Source organism: Phoca vitulina, unplaced genomic scaffold, assembly GCF_004348235.1.
Source record: "Phoca vitulina isolate PV1807 unplaced genomic scaffold, GSC_HSeal_1.0 scaffold37, whole genome shotgun sequence".
NCBI lineage: Eukaryota > Metazoa > Chordata > Mammalia > Carnivora > Phocidae > Phoca > Phoca vitulina.
The window spans coordinates 10,517,646-10,541,496 of NW_022589740.1; the positions used below are offsets into that span (position 1 = coordinate 10,517,646).

Sequence of the window (23,851 nt, forward strand, 5' to 3'; positions counted from 1 at the left end):
TCAGTTTGCCTGGGACTCAGAGGGCTCCCAGGATATGTGACTTTTGGTTTTCAAGCTAGGAGAGTCCCAGGCTAACTGGGATGAGTTGGTCACCCCAGTGACCCCCTGGGTTTAACACGGCCACTGCGACTCCACTCCAACCCCACTGCGTCCACAGCTCAGAAGGGAAGACAAGCAAACTGCGTCAGGCCCATCTTTAAAGGAGCTTTCCTGGAAACCCCATCCAACAAGGTCCTCTTCCATCTCTGTGTGGATCTTCGTCACTGTCCACCTCTGCATGCAGGATGGCCTTGCAGTCGCAGGGGCCTGGCTCAGTATAGTCCCAGCCCCCATCAAGCTAGGCTTCTTCAGAGGAAGTGGGAGAGAACGGATAGGGGGAGGCAGTTCCTGCTATAGGGAAAAAGACTCACTGGAGTACAGAAACCAGACCCACATCCACTTAACACAAATACTTAAGGAGACAAACAAAGGTGAGAAGATCTTAAGAAGTCTGAGAAGAGCAGGTGGAAGGTAGGAGCAAAACCAGGAAAGACGGTATCATCGAACACAGAGGAAGAAAGCATTTTGCAACCAAGGAGAGTCACAGAGGTTAATGCCGCTCCTGTAGGATTTTATGAACAAAGCCACCTCTGAGGTGAAAAGTGCCACATTTTCCTGTGGAAATTCTCCTCACTCCCCAAAGGCCAAACACCCCAGATATGGGAGAAGCTGCTGAATTACGGAGAGGAAGAAGCGAGACCCCAGCTGCCCCCATGGCCTTCTCCCAGAACCAGGACCCATGTTGGCAGCAGCTGGTCACACTCTGGTCAGCGGGTCTGCCCTGGGCCTCCCCGTGTCTCCCATGTTGATGCTGAGTGGTGGTGGGGGAGGAAGGTTTCCCAGTACCAGTGCACAGCAAGGTGGCTTCCAGCCCCTGCACACATGCATGCAAAGTTTCTACAGTTCTGCAGTCCGGGGCACAGCTCCACTGGTGAGAGGCGGAAATTCTTCCTGAAATGGATACTGGGAAAGCCGAAAACCCATTTCCACAGCAGGAAGAGGGATCCCCCTGCCCACCGGGATGGTGCTAAAGCCCATACATGGCAGTTTGAAGCTGCTGTTTAAATGCAGGATTTCCTTTCTCTGAAAGCAAAGCGGTATTTGAAACCTTCCCCAACCTTCCCTCTGCTATACCAGAGGTTTCATTCTGGAAGGGGTTTCTTACCACTCGGGACCAAAATAGGACTGCAAATGCCAGTCACTTCTTCTTAATTATAGATCATTTTATCCATTACATTTCAGAAGTGGGTCCTGCCTATAAAGTCACCCTACAAATCAGCCCTCCTCAGTGCATGGCTTTCTGGCGGGATTTAGATTTAAATGCATACCTTTCAGAGCTCATTCATCTCTTTATGCATGGAAGCTAACTAAACGTCAGGGGTTTGGAGCAGTTTTATTGAATGGGAATGAAAAGTTTCTTGAAACTCTGTCATTATTAGGGACCTCATATGGCAAGGAGAGGGTAGAAGAGAAGCCATTCCCATCAAAAACTCTTACTGAAAAGAGATGTGCCTTGCAAAACTATGTAGGGAGACCTTTTCTAAGGCAGCAGGGAGGTTGGAAGTCTGGCAGACTTGCTTATGTTGGATAATACAGAGCACCCTGTTGTCTGACACCAGGGGTTCAGTCTAGCACAGAAATGGATTACCCACAAAATGTACACACAGTACCTTCTCCTCAGCGCAAGTGAGTAAATACTTACTAGGACACTGGGCTGGAACTCTGGGTTGTGTCTTGTACTTATGAGTCTCTGCCAGTGCCGCCCTCATGCTGAATGGCTCTTTGTTGCCCTAGTCCCCACTCCCCAGCAGTATCTACAGGGGATAATGGCTGGGGTCTTCCGAGCCCAAGACTGCAGAGTCTCTGTCCACTGTCACAGATGTCTTATTCTGCATGCATTGATTCTAACCTTTGATCTGTTACCATCCTTTGTGGGTGGTGGGGAGGTGTAGTACTGTAGATCACTTATAAGGCATACCCTAACTTTATAAAACTCTACATGTTTAGAAACCTTCTACATTCGAGGCAATATGATAAAAAGTTAATCTGGTTATCATGTTATCAATATGAAGAGTATGTGTAGAAAAGCCTATATGGGCTTCCACATAGAAACATCAATTCCTCCAGGATTCCACAATAAGGAAAAAGAAAAAAACTTTGCTCTCCTGCTATAAGAAGATGAATACAAGTATGAAAAGATAAATTAATAAAGAGACAGACAAGGAAATATTTGGAGGCAGTGTGGAGCGGGGGGAAAGCATGGACTTGGAGCCCAGCCTTGGTTGACTAGCTGTGACCATGGACTACTGCATTAACTTTCCTGTATCTCTGTTTCCTCCCTTGTAAAGTGGAAACTCCGCCTGATGGGATCATCTGTCAGGATTGAGAGGGAAGAGCACAGGTCAAGAATCCAGTACCTGCAACACAACAAATGTCAGTTCCCTTTGGATCTTTGTTTTTTATCCATATATATTCATAGATTGATTTAGTAAACCACAGAAGATACTGGTAAATCTAGAAACAGAAGGTGAGAACACTTGATGCAAACCATAGAAATTTGTGATTTTTCTTAGATTATTTTCAGAACAGAACATTCTTCTGCCAGAAGTAATCAGTAGATTTATTAATTATTGTGAGTCTGATTGAGGAACAAAGCAGATATTCACAATCCCAAATATTTAATACAGTTTTTTACATTTGAGAAATGCTATGCTATTTATTTTCCAGCAACATAGTCAACAGTTTTTGAGAACCCCTATGCCTGCTGCATTTTGTATACATTTGACTTTTTAATTTTTTGAAAGTCTTTGATGTGCAAAGAAAGCAAGACTCCTTCCAAATGTAAGGTGATGGCTTAGACATAATTGAAGATGCAGTTCCGTGGAGGCTTCCTCTCCCCACAATAGGCAAAAACCCTTATGAACGTCTCCTAGGTGCTTTGCATGCATTATTGTCCAGACTGCTTTGATCAGCTGGTAGATCTGGAAGATGATTGTCATAGCAGAGAACGCAGCTGGACCATGGAATGCGACAGACTGGGAGGGGCTGAGGTGTGCGCACAGCCGTGCAGCAGGCACGAGGGAGAATGGTTACAGCTGCAGATGGATCTCCCATGCAACGGGTGGGAGTTGGCGTCAGACGGGCCAAACGATGGGCAGCAGGTAGAACCAGTGGTATTAGTGAGGTCCACCGCGAGATGATGAGATGGGTTAGCCATTAGGGGGAGTATGCTGATCGGATATCGGGAAAAATAAGAACTAACATTTATTTTTTTATTTTTTTTTTTTTTTAAAGATTTTATTTATTTATTTGACAGAGTGAGAGACAGTGAGAGAGGAAACACAAGCAGGGGGAGTGGGAGAGGGAGAAGCAGGCTTCCCGCGGAGCAGGGAGCCCGATGCGGGGCTCGATCCCAGGACCCTGGGATCATGACCTGAGCCGAAGGCAGACGCTTAACGACTGAGCCACCCAGGCGCCCCAAGAACTAACATTTATTAAGAGTTGACCACAAGCCCTTGGGCACGGTGCTAAGAGCTTTACTTGTGTTACCTTATTTAATCTTCTTTGAAACTCTGCAAAGTCAGTATTTTAGCATCCTCATTTCACCAGTGAAGGAAGCTAGTGTCAGATAGAATAAGTAACTGACTCAGAGTGCCATGATTTGTAAGTGGTGTGATTGGGATTTGAACCAGTGTTGGACTGGAGAAATAACCGCATACCCACTCTGCCATGGGCTTCTACAGGCGGGACCCCATCCAGGGAGGCAGACAGTAAGGCGTTTGGGAAATCTGGTGAGAAGGTCATCGCCTGAGTTCAGGGCCTGGACTTCAGCCCCAGGAAAGAAGCTGCCAAAAAGAAGGCCATGTCCTTGTGTTAGACGTGAGTCGTCCTAAGAGCTAACAAAATAGAGACGTAGGCGTCATTATCAGACCTGGGTCATGAGGTTTCGCCCAGGATCATACCAGGAGTAAATGTGCTGAACTCCACTTTGGATGGTGAGTAATCCTGGGTGAGTGCCCGGGGTGGCTTAGCTGTGAGGATGGGCGCTGCTGAGGATGGGCAGCCAGGAGGGGCCCAGCGCTGAAAAGCACAGAGGTGTAGACGTCAACATGGAAGGGTCAAGTAAGGTGAATGGAGGGAAGACTGTTGTCACTACCAGCATTAAAAAGGTGCTGCTGGTCCGCTACCTGAACGCATATTGGCTCTGAACCACACTGGACAAAACGGAGGCAATATAGATTTCTCACTATCTCTGGAACCACTAAAGGACCCCCCCCACCCCGATGATAAGAGAAATAACTAACAATTAACATTACAGCGTACAGAGCATTTTTATAGACATCATTTTCATTGGGTTCTCACAGTGACTATAGATGGGAAGACACATCTCATTTGAGCTTGAATTTGTGTTCTTAAGTCGGCACAAAAGGTAAAAATCAGATACCATCAAAACTGCCCTTGAAACTTCCTTAAATTATAGAGTACAGTGTGCGCGGTTTTCTATATATTATACTACTTCTATGTACAACAGAGCTGATTTCCTTTTTGTGTTGAAATATATAAATAGATTTTATGCAGTGGCTATTTGTATGAACTCATTTCATGTGTGTATGTATATGTTACAGTGGTTGGGTCATTTGTAGTTGGTTGGTTTGTTCGTTCGTTTGTCTGAGTACGTCGAGTGCTTTCCCAAATATTGAATGTATACGTAATAGGACTCCACTGATTTGTTATTCCCATTTTGCAGATAAAGAAACTGATGACACAGTAAGCCTATGCGTGATAAAACTTTAAACAAAGGTTACAATTTACAAATCTCGGGTCAGGTCCGCTGCACCATGCGGTCACCCTGGCATGACCATCACACCTGAAGGACAATACGTGCATCAGCAAACAGAAGTGCAGTGATACCAAGAAGCCCCCCATGATTTCATGTCCTGGCCTTGCTGTCATAGTGATGGCCTGGGATTTAAGTCCCAGCACACTGTGCACTGACTGTTAGAAGTCATTAATACGGTGAGCTCTAGCTGTGCAGATATGTTTAGCAATTGAATGATCTCAGAACTCTGTTCTTTATGTCTGCCTTCACTGAAACAGAACAGATTTTCCTGTTGTTTTCTGATGCGTGCATGTGACTAGAAGACATTCAGACCCTGAGGTTCATGGAACCTGACCTTTTTGTCGGGGTGGTTTAATTATTGGTTTTCATTGCTGACTTCCTTTAAAAAAAATCTATTTGGAAGTTTATGGCCCTTTTCTGACCCATCGTAAAGATTTTATCATTTCTAATAAATGTCTTATAAATCAGTTCAAATTGCCTAAGCAACAGTATTTGAAGAGTGTCCTTCGCTCCCCTCCTGCCATCATGACTCCAACACTGTGGCCAATAAATCTCTCCCCAGACCCTTGGCCTGATGCGTCAGTCAACATCCCAATCTGCATGTGATCTTTGCCGTTCTTTGCCTTTTTCTTATTTGTTTGTGTTTACTTTAACATCTCCAGAACATTGTTTTCTTTTCTTGTTGGTTAAAAAAGGATAAGAAAGGGAATGATGTTAGCAAGAATGGTGCAATGAGGACTTAAGAAAATCCTGTCCCCATAAAAGCCATGAAAACAGTCAACAGTTGTGAAAATCAACTTTTTAAGAGCTTGAAATTACTCAAAGACTTGCAACATTGGGAGTATTTATTTATTACATAAATCAGTGCAATAGAATTGAGAGTTCAGAAATAAATCCTTGTATCTATGCTCAATTGATTTTCAGCAAAGATGCCAGAACAATTTAATGGGCAAATATGAACTCAAAATAGATCAAAGTCCTAAATGTAATAGCTAAAACTATAAAACTCTTAGAAGAAAACATAGCTGTAAACCTTTATGACCTTAAATTACACAATGGTTTCTTAGCTATGACATCAAAAGCACACACAACCAAAGCAAAAATAGGAAATTGGACTTTATCAAAATTAAAAACTTTTGTTCTTCAAAAGATACCATCAAGAAAGTGAAAAGACAACCCACAGAATGGGGAGAAAAATACTTGCAAAACATGTATCTGATAAGATCTAGAATATATAATCTCTTATAATTCAACAATAGAAAAAGAAGTAACCCGATTTTTTAATGAGCAAAGATCTTGAACAGACATTTCTTCAAAGATGATATGCTGGGGTGTCTGGGTGGCTCAGTTGGTTAAGCATCCACCTCTTGATTTCAGCTCAGGTCATGATTTCAGGGTTGCGAGATTGAGCCCCCTGTATCGGGCTCCGTGCTGGGCTTGCAACCTGCTTAAGATTCTGTCTCCCTCCACCCCCAACCGCTCTAAAAACAAAAAACAAAAAACAACCAAACAAAAAAACAGATAACATGCAAATGGCCAATAAGCACGTGAAAGAATGCACTACGTCATTCATTATTAGAGAAATGCAAATCAAAAGCACAATTAGATACCTCTTCACATCTACTAGGATGGCTGTAATAACAAAAGATGGACAGTGACAAACTTTGGTGAACATGTGGAGAAACTGGAACTCTCATACATCCCTAGTGGACATGTAAATGGTGTTGCCATTTTAAAAAACAGTTTGGCAGTTCCTCACAAAGTTAAACATAGAATTATCATTGACCTAGTAGTTCTACTCCTCCACATATACCTAGGAGAATTGAAACTTGTGTTACATAAAAACTTGTACACAAATGTTCATAGTAGCATTATTCATAATAGCCAACAGGTAGAAAAAAACCCACATGTCCATCAACTGATGAGTGATTAAATAGCAGTATATCCATAAAATGGAATATTATTCAGCCTCATAAAAGAACGAAATTTTAATACATGCTACAATGTGGTGAACTTTGAAAACATGATGCTAAGTGACAAAAACCAGTCACAAAAGGCCACATGTTATATGATTCCGTTCATTTGAAATTTCCAGAAAAGGCAAATGAACAGAAACTAACTCTATGGTTCCCAGAGGCTAGCAGCTGGGACAAATGGGTATGGGATTTCTTTTTTGGGTGATGAAAAGATTCTGGAAATAGTGGTGATGGTTGCAGAACTTTGTGATTATAGTAAAAACCACTGAATTGTTTTAAAAGGGTGAATTTTATTGTGTGTAAATTATTCCAAGATTAACTTACAGATGTCAATCCAGATAGAATAAGTGAAATATATCGCTTCTCGGCCCTTTGGCTAAGATTGAGTGTAGAATAAATGAAATATTTCCCACACAAAGAAGACCTCATTAACTCAGTAGTAAAATGATTCTTTTTAATAAAGTAAGAAGAAACAACTCACCAAAAACAGTATCAATTTGTTCTAGAATAGCGATTTTATTAGTGAGAGTCCAGGGAAGGGCACCGTCCCTGATATCAATATCTTCCTCATTCTTTCTTCATTTTCTAAAACTTCTTCAAAATTTACCATGTTCCTTCTAGTTTAGTTTAACTCTAACATGACTACAACTAGTTCAATTTAACTCTTTATAAAGACACTGAAGCTACAAACAAGGATAAAGCAAATAGTTTCAACTCAGGTACTAACTCAGATTGATTGGTAAGTGGCTACATGGAACACTGTTTAGAAGGATTCTGAGGCTATATCCAGGCAAGGCAGAAAAAAAAAAGTAGTGATTAAGAAAATCTTTCTTGAGCTTGGCAAAGTTAGTAGAGGAGGTGGGCAACACTTGAGCTCATTCTTTAATCTGGGAAAATGCATTATTCTGCTGTGAATGCAAAATCAGTTAGGGAGATAAATCTGGATGGGTTGTAATGCAGATAATAGGCACACTTACACAGCATGGCCTGAAAAGAAATTTGAGGTCTCTAGTTTACATGCAAAATCCCAATGTTTTGAAATAGCCAATATTTATGGCTGAGATATCAAGATCTCTCAATAAATAGCACCAACTTTCATACTGTATACTATCAAGATATTTTAAATAATACATTGTTATAGTATGTGCTCTCAAAGGTTCTTAATATGAGAGCATTAGCATAGGCTTATAATAAAATCTGATATAGTGAGAGATTATGTCAGGAGAGATTTTTTTTAAGTTTTTATTTAAATTCCAGGTAGTTAACCTAGTGTAATATTAGTTTCAGGCATACAATATAGTGATTCAACACTTCCATACATCACCTGGGGCTCATTACAGCAAGTGTCCTCCTTCATCCCCCTCACCTTTCTCCCCCATTTGCCCAGCCACCTCCCCTCTGGTAACCCTCAGTTTGTTCTTTATAGTTAAGAGTCTGTTTCTTGGTTTGCCTCTCACTCTTTTTTTTCCCCCTTTGCTCGTTTGTTTTGTTTCTTAAATTCCACATATGAGTGCAATCATATATATTTGTCTTTCTCTGGCTGATTTATTTCACTTAGCATAATACTCTAGCTCCAAGAGAGATTTTTTTTTTTTTATGGCAGTCACTGAAAAAATCAAGATAATCACCAGTAGATGGACTCTCTGAGCCGAGCAGCACACATTTACTTAACTTTGAGTTTTACCTCCAAGTGGAACTGTCTCCTCCCTCCTCTACATGCTACAGTACCCAGTCCTTTCTTTGATAGATAGGTGTCAAAAGGGGGCTCCTGGGTGGCTCGGTCAGTTAAGCATCCAACTCTTGATTTCGGCTCAGGTCATGATCTCAGGGTCGTGGGATCGAGCCTTGCGTTGCGCTCCACGCTCAGCGGAAGTCAGCTTAAGATTCTCTTTCTCTCTCCCTCTTCCTCTGCCCCTCCCTCCCCCAAAATAAATAAATCTTTTTTTTTTTTAAAGGTGTCTAAATAATGAGTCCTATTTCTCTGGCAGATATTGTAAATCTTTGCTTCTCAAATGTGGTCCCCAGACCAGCAGCATCAGCATCCCCTGGAACTTCTCAGAAATGCAATCCATTAGAATTGCAGCATCACCCCAGACCTACGTGGTGGCAGCTCACGGGTGGGCCCAGCAATCTGTTTGCACAGGGCCCCCGGGTGACTCTGCGCTCAAGTTTGAGAGCCAGTTCTGTGAGTCGTTTCCTTCCAGAAGTGGGAAAGGCAGTAGGGAGGGGGAGAATTGAGCCTGCAGGGCAGCAGGCTTGGCCCAGGATGGGAAACTCCAGCGGACACAATGAGGAGTTGTTTTTTCCCTCTGCTTACCCCATGTGCCAACTCTCTACTTCTTCAGAAAAGGTTTGAAGTGCTCTCAGGAGCTCCCCTAGTCACCATGCCCACCCCACTACCAGCCTGCTTCGAGTCCCTTCTATGGGGACAGTAACGGAAAGCAGGAAATGAGGATGGCACTTATATATTGCCTCATGTCATAGAGAAGCTGCCCTTTCTGTTTAAAAAAGAGTTGTCCTCAAGAGCCCCAGCCTAGTGCTTCCAAACCCAGCAGGCCCCACAGCTAGGAAATGCATGTGAAGCACTTAGAACAGCACCTGCTTCATAGTGAGAGTTCACTCTGTGCAGGGAGTGATGGTGATGGTGGCAGTGAGAGCAAGGGCCAGATTTCCCCACAGGGATGCCTGGGTTGGCATCTAGAAGCAGTTGCTATTTGTACTGGGTGGGTGGTCGCTATGTTGAAAGACTGCCCACTGGAGACAGATGTTGATCTTGAAACCCTTTGCAGGCCAGCGAGACTCCCTGAAGACAGCGCCCTAACTGTGAGGCTGGCCATCAGCTGAGGCTCCTCTGGCCTGTCAGTACTCACCACAAAGCCCAGGGGCCTGGCTGGGGTTGGCGTTTGGGGTGATGAGCATGGGAGGAGGGGCTGAAGAAGATCAGGTAAAGCAAGGAGGAATTTCAGAGCCTTTCTAGTAAGAGTTTGGTGTTGGGGAGCCTAAAATGCAAGGAGTGGAGAGGTGGTCCCAGGATGGAATGCAGCTGGTGAGATGCTGGCCACAAATGTGGGAACCTCTGAGCATGCGTGAGAGTGCAGGTCCCACAGGCAGTGGGTCTCCAGGACACACAGGCAGATCGGGTCACTGCTATAGGAAGCTACTGACCAGAGTCAGATTCCGAAGGCTCAGGTTACAGTTCTTGCTTCTGATCTGTTTTGTTCTGTTCTTCATAGCAGTTTTGTTTTATATCCTGGTGTAGCCAGCAGAGTACCACATATCAGTGTATCAGCGTCAGGAAGATAGGGGAAGGGGGGCAGGAGGAGGGGAGAGGAGCAAAAAGAGGGCAAAGAAAGGAGGAGGGGGTGGGGGAGAAGGAAGTGGTGAGTGCCCTGTCCTCCAAGTTTTGCATATGGTTTTCCATTTAGTTATCAAAACTATGAGATGTCGTTGTGGAAGAGTCTAGAGGAGGAGAGTCTTATTCCTAATTTTAAAAATCAGCTGACAGTGAACTTCATCTGCCTAGGCCCCAAGATCTGAGGCAGCCAAATAAATTCAATCTACTATAATGATGCAAATTGGATGCAGATCAAATCATTGGGAATGAGGGGAGCTGTGGAAAGAGAAGGTTGAGTCCACCAAGGTATTCTGACTCCAGCAGAGGCATGCTGCTCCTCTGGGTTCTGAAGTTCCAAACGTTCATGCATATCGGGGCCAGGAAGATGAATGCAGCATGCTAAATGGGCCTGGTATGAGATGATAATAGGCAACAGACACTTGGCTTCAGTGTCAGGGGGTAATAGGGAGTAGTGGGGAGTGCCCATGCCACCTTCTGAAGAGGCAGCACTGCGTAGCTCCAGCCTGTTGTAGTCGTGTGTCATGTGACCATGGTCTCAGTGTTGTGGGAGCTTCTAATTTTTCACAAGAAGGCAGAGATCCCGTGTTTAGGCAACATTCGGTAGGCCCCTGAAATGCATCAGCAGGCTGTATCTGCCCTTAGCTTCACTGGACCACAGTTGTGTATTTCCCTGAGTGGTGAACAGCAGGTTGATCCTTTCCCGGTGCTCCTTTCTCTTTCCAGGCCACTACATTTATGTGGACACCTCCTTTGCCAAGCAGGGGGAAAAAGCCGTGCTGCTAAGTTCTGACCTACAGGCTGAGGAATGGAGCTGTCTCCGACTGGTCTACCAGATAACCACATCTCCAGGGTCTTCATCAGACACCAGCCGGCTGAACCTCTATGTGAGATTTGAAGATGAAAGTTTTGATCGCTTGCTTTGGTCAGCTAAGGAACCTTCAGACAGCTGGCTCATAGCCAGCTTGGATTTACAAAACAGTTCCAAGAAATTCAAGGTAGGTAGAATGTAGGCGCCTGACTTAATCACATAGCATTATGTGACTCTGAGATCGTATGAAAATTTCTGCCACTAAAGTTACTGATCTCCTATGTTGGGATGTGCTGCTTTATAAGAGATGTGTCCCAGAAGAATAGTAGTAATTAATAATCGGTAAGTTAATATTGTGTTTATTCTTTAGAAGAGCTTCTTCCCGGATTTCTTTCTTGTCTACTTAAATGGGACTTCTGTGAGAATCTAAATGGAGCCTAAACCAACCTCTTCGATGGAAATTTATTTTCTAATGGGCTTTAGGGAGCATTCTCATTTCTAATCATTTTGTTTCCTCTTTCTCAGTTGTGTGTGGTATCTCCCTAATGGTCTGTTTGCTACAAATATTGAACAAAACATTCACTATCGTTAAAGGAAAAGTGGAGCTACTTTGAAGAGGGAAAGATACATAAAGGATATGTTCTGATTCCTTTTCAAAGATGGTGGTTGTTGCATCAGAAGTCTTGGAAGAGGAAGGTCCACAATGTAACGTAAAGCTGGATGTTGTTTGGAGCAGGGAAGGAGACGCAAGTGTGACATGTAGTGAGACTGTCGTGGAGGAAAGAATAGGGCCTTCACAAACACGTTCTCCATTCCTAATTCCCTTTTCAATTCCCTATCCCATTTCTCTCCCTCAAAAAGTGCTGAAATGCTGTCTACTCCTCTCCCCGTCCCATCAGGCAGGAGGGAGGGTTGAGGGAAGGAACACTGAGGTCCGAGCTCTCTAGTTCACACTGTCTGCCCAGTAGTAGGGCACATCCTAAATCTCCCAGCATAGTTGCCAAAGACTGGGCTGAAGTCACATAAAGAGAAGCAAATACTTCCGGAAACGGGAGCAAAGATGAACCACAGCAGCGCTTGAAATCAGCCGTGTAAATTGTGATGCTCCCCTCGGTTCTTTATGTAAAATTTTCCAAATTTGTTCAGCAATACAGAAACTACAGGTTGATTTACGAGCCTCTTCCATCTCACGTGGAGTCTCCCACCGCTAAGTCAGATTGTGCTTCCCCCCTCCTCCAAGGGTTTTCCCCACTGAGGCCTCTGCCCTGAGTCCCTGACCGTTCTCAGAATGCATTTCCCCAAGGGCACCAGCCCCCCTCCCCATCCACAGCCAACTGGTACCACCACAGACGCTAGAGAAGGGGGTGGTTGGAATAGCACTTGAAGACAGTTGGCCCCAAGCTTTTACTGGACACCTTGCTCACCTTGTACACACACACACACACACACACACACACACACACACACACACATTCTCTTAGAGCCCGTGGTGAGACTGGTATCCAGTAGCAATTAGCTGAGACAAGCAATCTCGCCTTGCCTTGAATTGCTGAACAGCTCCTGACTAGTCTCTGAAATTCTGAGCCGGGGAAACACGGTGTTTCCTTGGAGTTAGGGAAGCCTGACTCCCTTCTTCCTCCTGTGTCATGCAGATTTTAATAGAAGGTGTGCTCGGACAGGGAAACACGGCCAGCATCGCACTCTTTGAAATCAAGATGACAACCGGCTACTGTATTGGTAAGTGGGTTTCGTCCTCACTGTATTGGAATGTGAATTGTGAATCTTCTTCTAAAATCTGTTGCCAGAGGGAACTGAACCAATCCTAAAGGCAGGGTGTTTTATGGAAGTCAGTGCATGATGCACCGTAGCTTACATGCTTCTCGAGGTTCACTTGAATGGTGTATGTTGCTCCTGTCTGTAAGCGGAGGAAGGCTCACTGGAGTCTGCCCAGACTGGCTAGGTTAACGAAGGGAAAGTAGCTACAGCAACTGTAACCTGAGCTGCCACCTGAACCTCAACATATGCTAGTAAAGATAATTTCCGGTTTGCTGTGAGCTCAGCTTCAGCCAGAAAAGCAGGCTTCGTATTCCCTTCTTTGCTCATTTTACTCCATTTCTCTCTGATACACCTTGGCCCCTCTGTGCCCTGTGGCCACTCACCTTCTATTTGTCTGCCGTTGGTGCTATTTCTCTATAAGATGGGCGCTCCTGGAGGCCAGGGCAGGCTGTCGGGGTGCAGGGAGGAGGAGGACAGGACATAGGGCAGCACTGAACACCAGGGATGCATTTGAGCTGCGGTTTCAGGAAGCAGGGGAATTCGGTGAAGTGCAGGTCCAGGGGAGGAGGGGAAGAACTCTGTGGGCAGAGCCCAGGGTGGAGGAAGCACAGGGTGTGCTCAGGCCCTGGCCAGAAGCTGAGGAGGGTGTTTCAAGTGCGACTCAGGACCCAAGCGAGGCTTCGGGAAGAGTCTGGGTCCGGGCTGAAGAGGGTGGATGATTCTGTGGTTGGCCGGTGTTCTAAGCTAAAAGTCAGCGGAGGAGGGCGCCTGTGGCCAAGTCCTCACATGGTGACTCTGGCGGCCCCATGGAAAGGGACTTGGAAACGAGGAAAATAAATACGTAGGAGAGGAAAACCCCCAGCAAGTGGTTGTAACCTTACAGATCAGACATAACGAAGGCCCAGCGCTGGGCTCTAATAGGGAAAAGGTGGGAGACTGCGAGATTTTTCAGCATTGATGGCCCTTTGGAGGTTGAATGGCTGTGGAGAGGAAGAGGAAGGAGAGTCAAAGACAATTCTGAATAAAAAAGAGCCTTTGCTAATTCCCTGACTCTCACTTCTCTGTTTTGACCTTCCAAGGATGATACTAAGGCAAGTGAAGGAAAGCACGAGGGAAGAAAACGTGACCATGTTCTGAAGATACAGTGGGATTAGACCCACGCGCCCCCTGGTAGCTCCCTCCCGCCGGCAGGTGCGCCTCGGACAGCCCACCCACCAGTCCGACGGGCCTGCTGCAGCGCCACCTGCTGGCTCCTCAACTCCCCGCGCCCCGCAGCCTCCGTTTCTCCACCTGCAAAATGGATATAAAATGCTTCCCTCGTAGGAATAATGTGGGGACTGATGAGATCATAGGTATGAAGGTCACTGGCCCAGCGCTGGGCACTTTAAAAATGTAAATTTCCTCTCTTCAAATCACTCCATGGCTTCTGGTTTGTTTAAAAAAAAAAAAAAGGAGTGCCAATACTTTCATCTTGTTGAGATGCCTGATCCCACGGTCCCCTCGCCTTCCTTTCTGTGCTCTCTCTTTGCTTGTCTCCTCATCTGTAAAATGAGGTTAATAATAGTACCTACCTCGTGGGACCATGTCGAGGACTGAGTAAGTTAATTCAGTTAAAGTGCTTAGAATAGTACCTGGCACGTTCAGGACTATTTTGCTTTCTATTTTATTCTTCAGCAGGCTTTGGCATGGAACAGGGGTATTGCTTGGCAGATGCTGCAGTGAAAAGTTGCAGATAAAAACCTTAAAGTTTTTCAGTGATTGCTAATGTAAAAACACATTGATAACTATATCAATCAGGGTCCTGGCAGGAAGAAGAAGACTCATTAGGGGCTACAAAGGTGTGGGTGGGTGAAGGAAACCGGCAAAAGCACAGGTGGTAATCCAGGACTAGTGAGAGCGATGAATCATCAGCCATGAGGGCAAGGGGTGGGGGCCACTGGAGCCAATGGTTGTGTGGGGAGGGCTCCCTGATAGGACCCGTGTCCTCAGGAGAGGGACACAGCCAACCCATGGCAACCTGGCAGGAAAGGAGCTGGAGGCTTGTTCTCCTCCTACTTTCCATCGGTCGAATCCAACAGGAAGACAGAAGGCAGGGGAGGCCAGTGACACAATCCATACAGATCTACCGCTGGAGTGAAAAAATGGTGGGGGTGGGGTCTGGAGGGGTAATGGGAGATGGCCAGGACAATCATACTTCATATTTGTAGTGATGATTATAGGGGTCAATACAGGCTCGCTGTTAGTGAGCTTCTCATTCCCACTAGAGGAGTCTGTTGACTGGGAACAATTTATCTGTGCAAACATGTCCGTGCTACTAAACGGCGGAGGGTGGGAGGTGAAGTCTCTTTATTTTCTCTCTCTTCTCCACTGCGAAGCTGCAGAAGGACCCAGAGCCTAGGCTATGCTTCCCCTGCCTGTTCTGTTTCTTGTTAATAAGAAAAGCAGAGGCTGTTAGCACCTAGGAAACATGTCCTTTAGCCCTGGTATCTTGTCTACCATCAGGAGAGAAGGGGATGGGGATATGGGCTACCAGAAGGGTGGCAGACACAGTTTCTGGAGCTAAGAGGATGGTCCCAAATAGGGCTTTGAAGCAGAGGTGGCTGAGGCACCAGGCATTAACCACACACCTGGCTCCGCGTGGGGACAGTCCTGTGCGGGGGGAACATTCCCCTCATTTCACAGATGAAGGCACAGAGCCCAGGAGAGGTCATGCTACAATTCACATGGCTAGTCAGTGGCAGGGCCATCATCCAAAGGAGCAAGGATGAATTACATTTTCCAGCATTGTCCAGGGATCCTGGTACAAAGCTTCCAGTGGTCAAGGGGAATGAGAAACATATCTGAATACGGAAGAGCAATCCCCGCAGTGAGTAGGGGTATATACCTAGGTGTGATCGTGTGCATTTTCGTTTCTCTTCTGCCAGAATGTGACTTTGAAGAAAATCATCTCTGTGGCTTTGTGAATCACTGGAACCCCAACGTGAACTGGTTTGTTGGAGGAGGAAACATTCGAAACTCCCCTTCCGTTCTCCTGCAGGATCACACCTTCAAGAGTGAACTGGGTGAGCTGGGGACAGATGGAGTCCTTTTCCCCGGGGGGAGTGTTTCCGCCTTCCCCTCCTGCCCCCTCCATTGACCTAACTGTGGCCCTGTCAACAGAGAAGGGAGACAGGAGAGTGAGTAGGGACCAGGAGGCCTGGTGGAAGAGCAGGAAGGCCGGGCCGGGCTGTGAGTTTGAGACGGACCGTGGATAGGAGCTCTGTAACTAAGGACAAGGCCACCCAGTTAAAGGCTTTTCTTCACCTGTGACCTGGTCTTGCTCTTTTCACATTTCCATATTATGCTTTAGTTTCTTATCACTTTGTTGTTCTGTATTTCTTATCCCTAAAGGCAGGGCGGGAATAATCCTAGGTTGCTTTCCACTAAAAATAGATCGAGTGATGGGAAACAGTCCTTAAGAACTTCCCAAGTGGCCCTGGGGTGAGCCCCAATTCCCAGTGGTGAATCCTGAAAGCAACAGGGCCACCTAGCGGCCAAGGGGGCTGGACTCTGCAGGGAAATGGAGAGGAGAGAAGTTCTTGGGGATGAGTCCACTCTAAGGAGCATGTTTCCACAGATGGGAGACATGGGCAAAGGCTTACTTCCTAAGGATTATGACAGCCTTCACCTGGGCCCTGGGAAGCTTCCAGGGTCTCCCCATAGTTGCAAGACGCTCCAGTCCTCAACCCCAAGGGCTTGTTGACTAGCGAGAAGATTCTGGTAACTGACTCCATCAAGAGCAAGAATAGAAAAAAAAAATAGAAAACAAAACAAAACAAAAAAAAAGAGCAAGAATAGGAATTTTGGTTCTGCTGCAAACTGTCCTTTTTCCTAGTTTGATCCGCTGCTGTGTGGATACTGAGGTCATCTGCTCAGTCCTAATAAATTGTTGACAAGGACAATGTGTCCCCAAGCCTGAAGACTTGGCAACTTTTTATGGTTCTTTACATTATTCCTTGTTCATGGTAGTTTCTTTTCATGTGAATATTTGTAACCTTGTCTCTGACTCTTTTTTTAAAGTGCCCATCCTGCAGCTTATCTTGGCTCTGGACAGTCTCCATCCTGAGACTGGTCCTAGTATATCCAGACTCTCACACTCAATTTTCTAAAGGAGCTAGGCAGATGTTATAAAGTGAGTGACATGTGGGCTGGGAGAGGAGTGTGGCAAACTAGGGAGCACAGACCCTGTACAAAGCTCTAATTAATTACTGCCATGTGAGAATGCAGTTCCAGGGGGCAGATCTTTTGATTTCATAAGGTAATCAGGAAGGCAGGGGTTTTATGTGAAATTTCCCTAATTTTTTAAAGTTGGTAAATATTTTCTTTTTTTAAAAAAGATGTTATTTATTTGTTTGAGAGAGAGAGAGAGAGCACACAAACACACACATGCATGAGCACGAGCAGGGGGAGCGGCAGAGAGAGAGAGGGAGAAGCAGACTCCCCGCTAAGCAGTGAGCCCAACTTGGGCTCTATCCCAGGACCCCAGGATCATGACCTGAGCCAAAGGCAGATGCTTAACCTACTGAGCCACCCATGCGCCCTGGTAAATATTTTCTTTAAAAACACTGCATGGGCCAACAAAACACATTTTCAGGTCAGGCCCAGTTAGCCAACTTCTATTTTGCAAACTTCATTTTATGTGTTCCTTTTCTTTTTCAACATGTCCAGGCTTCTTACAACAAAATGTTGATAAGTAACCATATAGTAAAATGTTGGAGTCTCCTGGGCTTACCTGTTTAAGACAAATCCAACTTTGGATCTAGCATTTTCATTCATTTGACCCTGTATTGGGTCTGGTTGGGAAAACAGCAATAAAATGGCACATTCCCTATGGTCCTTGCCCAGGTTCAAAGAACATACATTCGAGAAAGGGAAAAGGATTTCTACCACACATGGGTGTAAGACAAGGTGGCATGTGTCAAGTGCTCTCAGAGTGGTCCCCCCATTTACATCAAAAAAAGAAGAGTGCTGGGTATTCAGAGACAAGAGAGATCACGTAACTGCTTGGACGTTCTAGAAGACATGATGATGAAAGAAGTCAACTGCGTTGAGGGATGGTTATAACTTTGACAGGCGGAGACAGGAGAGGGCTGGAGCCGTGATACATGGTAGCAATCACAAGGGTACCAGAGGGAGAGATATGATTGGGAAAGCAGCATAGGGGCAACTTCTAAAAGGCCTCAAATGCCAGGAAAGAGATTTTAACTTTACTCTGTTGACAACAGGAGGCCGTTGGAGGTCTTTGAGCAAGGAGAGATGCGATCACAGCTGTGTATTTAGTTTGGCTAGCCAGACAGTGATTATCTCAGTAAACAGAGGACCAAATGGTAGAACAAGAGAACTAAAAACACCCCAGAAGTGATTTCTTTAGGTACATCTAAGGTCACTTACATAAATAATTGAGATTAGAAAAAGACAAAACATTTTCACTTCCTTCTTCTAAAAGTCAGGGTTAGCACTTTTGGAAATGACAAAAGATTGGAGTTCTATATATATATATCTCTCCATATTTTGGCCCTACAGACAGAGAGCCCATCTCCACTTGTGGCCATTGTAGGAAACACTGTAAGTGTCATGCGTGGAGTGGGTGATAACCTAGCGTGACAGATTAGTCCATGAATCTGCATGAGTATTTTAAATAACAACTGGGTTCATTCAAAACAACAAAATGGGGGCACCTGGGCAGCTCAGTCGTTAAGCATCTGCCTTCGGCTCAGGTCATGATCCCAGGGTCCTGGGATCGAGTCCCACACTGGGCTCCCTGCTCAGCGGGGAGCCTGCTTCTCCCTCTCCCTCTGCCTCTCTGTGCTCTCTCTGTCTCTCTCCCAAATGAATAAAGTATTTTAAAAATAAAAAAAAAATGTTACCAACTCTTGAAAGCTTTGTTTCAAGGAATAGGACAGCTTACATAACATTCTGCCATATCTTAAGAATATAGTACGGGGAGTAGAGAGAATCTTGAAAGATTGTATTAATCCCTGGTGTCATTATCACAGGTGTCCAAACTTAAATGTGGGGAAGTGTTGGAGAACTTTCCCCAAATCACTTAAAAATTAGTTCCAGAGTCAGATCCTCTGAGTAACCAATATCATGATTTAATGACTATGTGTTCAGTGCATCATTTTTCTTTCTTTTTTTTTAAAGATGTTCTTTTTTAAGTAATCTCTGTACCCAACGTGGGGCTTGAACTCACGACCCCAAGATCAAGAGTCACATGCTCCACTGACTGAGCCCGCAGGCTCCCATATCATTTTTTATCCTCAGTGATGATGAGGACCAGTTGGCTAGGGAGAACACCTATTTCCGGGGAGAGGCAACAGATCTGTGTCCTACTGACAGATCATCCATCTGACTGTGTCACTTGAATGTCATCCATCCTCTGAGGAGTGCGTCAGCCCTAGACCTTCCTCACTCTCATTTGTGACCATGGAACATTCTGTCCACAGCTGTGTCAACAAGGGGCAGAGAAAGAGGACCAGGCTAGGAGTTCAACACTTATGCTCCAAGCCAAGTTATCCAAGTGCCAGATTGCCTTGGGCAATCCCTCGACTTCTCAGGGTCTCCACTGACCTGTTTGCAAATGAAGAATTTGAATTCCATAATCTCTAAGATGCCTTTGAGTTCTAGTGTTTTACTCCTAATGCTGTACATCAAAATCTCCAAATTCACCACCCCTTGTAACTGGGGGGAAAAATAAACTGGGGAAACCCTAACTAAAGAAAGCTAAACAGACTTCTTTATTTCAGGACTTCTCAGTGCCTTTAATACAATTCTATGTTAATTTATATTATGACATTGCACAAATTATTCAAATACCAAAATGCTCTGTAAACATGCACAATGATGCATGACTAACAGAGATGTAAAATAAAAGATAGGGGACCACAGAAAAGTGAAAGATCACCTTGGTTTTGGGGTTCAGGGAAAGCTTTCTAGAAGAAGTCATCTCAGAACTGGAATTTGGCTAGATGGATAAGAAGTACAGCATATGCAAATGTATACAGGCCTGAGGGTGGATACTTTATTCTGTGGTTGGGGAGTATTTGAGAATGCCGAGATATAAGATGATGGCAGAGTAGCACTAGACCTAGATTATGTTCCTGATCTTAGCCAGAAGCCTGGGTGCCTACATTCTACTCGCTTCTCCCAGCTCTCTGCTATTTCTCTCCAATTCCTCTTGAACTTTTACACTGATATTTTGGCCAGTTGTAGCCAGACAACCATTTCCTCCTCACCCAATGCACGTGTATACACATGCGTGCACACACACACACACACACTCTCACACTCCTCCCACGTGGACTCCTATATAAGACTTCTTCCTATAGGAGATGGGGCTAAAACAGATGAGTTCTAGAGATTCTCAGATATTTTCCTTGAAAAGCCCATAGGACTCAGAGTTTTGACCAGAATCGCTCTTGGGGGAACAAAAAAAACGCAAAAAACAAAAAACCCTCCAGTGCTCTGAATAAGAGAGGGATTGCCTTTCTTCGTACATTTGCCTTCTGCTGGGTATATTGATTTTTCCTGAGCTCTATCAATTTGGGTGGCAAAGTAAAGATTAAATGGTTCAGATGTCTGCCCACAGCAGCAGATTTTGCTCAAAAAAAAAAAAAATTCATCTCATGTTCATTCATATACTGGAAGCAGCTTATGCCTTTGCTTTCAGGGAAAAACCAGGGAGGTGAACGGAGGGGCGAGCAAAGCCATGTGCCTGCTTAGAGATACGCAAAAGGTTGAGGGACGTCTTCCCTGGAGGGCTCTGGCCTTTGTGTCATAGAAGAAGGAAGAGTGAATGTGGTGTCTGAAAAATGCAATGCGTATATGAATTTTCCTGCTTTTGGCCATGTATTTTTAACAGTTAACCCCAAACCATGAGTCAAGTTTTTCAAATGAGCACTCTGTCTCCAAATGTTTGTCTCAGGGTGGAAATGGCTAATAATGCAGTCAGAGCTCTTGTGGGACATCTTGGGAATATTGGAGGGGATGGGATATTATCCTTCTTTTTGTCGCCCAATTCCGATTCGTCACATATGGATTTTTTTTCTCTGTTAATATTTTATGAAGTGAAACAAAAATCTTTCAGGAGGTAACCTGCTGATAGCCCAGATCATTACTGTTTCCTACCTGCCTTGGCCAAAAGAAGATAATTACTGGGAAAATAAGGAGGGAAATCAGTTTCTTTGCTGAGATCTTAAAAATCATATGTGCTTAGGGTGCCACTCGGGGAGTTGAGCAAGGTTTCAAAACCTAAATTAAGATCAGAATGATTTTATTCCCTCCAAGGCTGTGAGGTGGATGGAGCATCTTTCCATAATTCATGGCACTCTCTTCTCCTTTCAGTTCAGACTGAGCTCAAGCATCCTCTTAACAGCACTGTTCATTTACTCTCTGCATTGATCCATTTGGTTCCTTGCATACGCTCTCAGTAGGGAAGCAACTTTATGAATTTTCTCACCATCACCTTTGTGCAGGCTCTGTCATTCACCTTTCCCTGTCCTTGGATGACTTACCTTAGCTTTCTGGGCACTTTCAAGTATGAACTAACAGCGTCCTTTTCAGGGGTTCAGTTCAGTCCAGTCAAAACTCCAGCATCTCACCCGATTCAAATCTCCCCCAGACCAAAGCATGGTAGAGCGATAAAGGGAAGGGTTTGGGCTTTATTTCTCTTCATACTTCCTTGGCTCTCCCCTTCCTCTTCTCCCACTCCCTGTGCTGCTGCTGGTTCCTTCAGGGTTGGAAGGAGGTGTAACAGTGGAACAGAAAAGGAAGGGAAGGGGACAAAGGATTCTAATCCAGAATTAGGGAAGGATAGACTGGCTCCACGAGTCTGAGTATGGCTAAGCAGCAATGACCAGGGGACTGGCACTGAACTTCTCGATGCAGTGCTGTTGAAGCTGGAGTTCATGACCTTTATACTGCAGGTGGCCACGTGCTGTCCATTTCTCTCACTGCCAGTGGGGAACCCCACCTCACTACTCCCAGACAGGGATGATGCACTCTCCAGTTGGCCGTCTGTGAGTCCCCTTTAGCACCTAGAAGCAATGCTACACCACGCCAGCCCCTGTTGGAGTTACCACCTGCATGCAGTTCTTTTGAGAAGAGTCCTTTCAAGACATTCTAGCCCCTTCTGAGTTGCCCACTTAGGCTAAGGGAAAACTCAAATCTTTTCCCCACCGGACTCTGAAAGTTACTACTTGTTGGCCACAAAATCCTTTCTCTCCACTCTGCCCCCACAGGTCCCTACAGACGTCCTGCTTCTAGATGTATACAGCGAAGAGCCTCTGTACCCCGCAAACCCCAGTTATCAGTGATTCAGTTCTCCCAAGAAACCCCTGAGCACCCTCCTCTCTTGAGGCCCAGGGCCATTGAAGAATTCAGGAATTTCTGCAAGTGTGGGTCAGGGTGAGGTTAGAGGGTGGTTTCCCTCCTCCACTCTCTCCACACCTGGTTCCTTTAAGCCTCTTCTCTTGGATCAGAATAAGAAAGGGGAAGCTATCCCTTGCTCTTCCCTTGGGGGGGGTCAAAAGAAAACCCACGACGGGTTAGCTCCAGGACACCTGTCGTCAAAGAGACTCTGTCTACGATCTCTCCGATCCTTCTTTGGCCTTATATATTCAGGCTGGAGGGCAGAGGTGGGATCAGCCTGGTGGGGTTGGCTTAGACCCCCGGTTGCCACAATGTAGCATATGCCACAGGGATGGGCTGGTACCACAGAGCAGCAGTACTTGTCACCCATCGCTCTTGGCACTGAATTCTTAGCAGAGACTAGGAGACATCCCACTTTGTGCTCATTTATTACATTTCTGTCATCTCTGAAAGCTGTATAAAAAGACTAGAGCCTGACTCTACTATAGTGAAACTTACCCAAACCCTTAGAACTAAAGATCCATGAAGATGAGTGTTGGGTTCGTAGATGGTAGACGGGGCGAGCAGGCGTGGTGACCTCCTGATTTGGGTGCTGTCTCCTCATGGCGGCAGTAGACCAGTGGGGTTTTCCAGCTGGCCTGTGTTTCTTCAGACGGTGCTTCCCCCCTGACCCAGGAAACAGCATGACACGGATGTAGACGTCACAACTAGAGCACAGCATGGCGGACAAGGCTGAGTCCCAGCTGAGTCAGAGGATGCCTTGGCATTGATTTTTGTGGAATGCGGGGTAGCCAGACTGTTTGAAAATAAAAGTTCAGGAACTGCCCTCAAAGTTTTTTTTTCCTAATTCAAGGGAAAATGGCTGCCTAAAAGAGACCCCCGGTTGCACATGAACCGTTGAGCGAACCTACAGTGGGCTGTTACATAAAGGGAAGCAAGTAATCATGTGCCGTCACTGCGGGCATGATCCCAGATGGGGCCTTTGGCTGGCATCACTGAGATTTGGTCTTTCGACAGAATTGGAAATTGTTTGGTTTTTTTTTTTCCCCCTAGAAGCTGAAGCCTCTTTGTGTATAATCCAGAATTAGGGAAGGATAGAGTGGCTCCACGAGTCTGAGTATGGCTAAGCAGCAATGACCAGGGGACTGGCACTGAACTTCTCGATGTTTTAATTGTATGGAGAACTCATGGCCCCTTCATAGACTCTTTCATTTACAATTAAAGTTTGAATACTTACAAATCTTTGTGGCCTGCAGGATCCCCCCCCAAAGATTTGGTTAATTATAGGATTGGTACATCTAGGGTCCACCAATACCTAGTTTCGTCCTACTGAAAGGATCGGATAAATTGCCTCTCCCAGGTATTCTGGAGGCCCTAGAACCCTGGGCCAGATAGAAAGTTTGGCCTCATTGAACTGGGCAGGAACATTCTCATAATACCAAGCATGAGAGACATAATTTCCCAAGAATTCCAGGCCCACTTCTTCATTCCCCTTGGAAAGGTGCACAAAACGGTGCCTGCATTCACCCAAACATCTGCTCTTCTTCCTCAGCGTCGGTCATACCCAATGATACTGAGCCTGGGCTGGGTGTTGTTCCTCCAGCCTGGCATCCTGGGCAGACACCTGGTGCTTTCTGAGTCATCCCCAC

At 45.3% G+C, this 23,851-nt stretch overlaps 1 protein-coding gene across 2 annotated transcripts in view; it reads left to right on the plus strand.

Moving 5' to 3' along the window:
• MAMDC2 (MAM domain containing 2) overlaps window positions 1-23,851 on the plus strand; it is a 139,540-nt gene that overhangs the window by 53,666 nt on the left and 62,023 nt on the right. For both annotated transcript variants that reach the window (XM_032427675.1, XM_032427674.1), the window contains exons 3-5: window positions 10,934-11,205; window positions 12,671-12,755; window positions 15,719-15,856. In XM_032427675.1, the coding sequence (XP_032283566.1) occupies window positions 10,934-11,205; window positions 12,671-12,755; window positions 15,719-15,856 (495 nt within the window). The remainder of the gene's footprint in view (window positions 1-10,933; window positions 11,206-12,670; window positions 12,756-15,718; window positions 15,857-23,851) is intronic.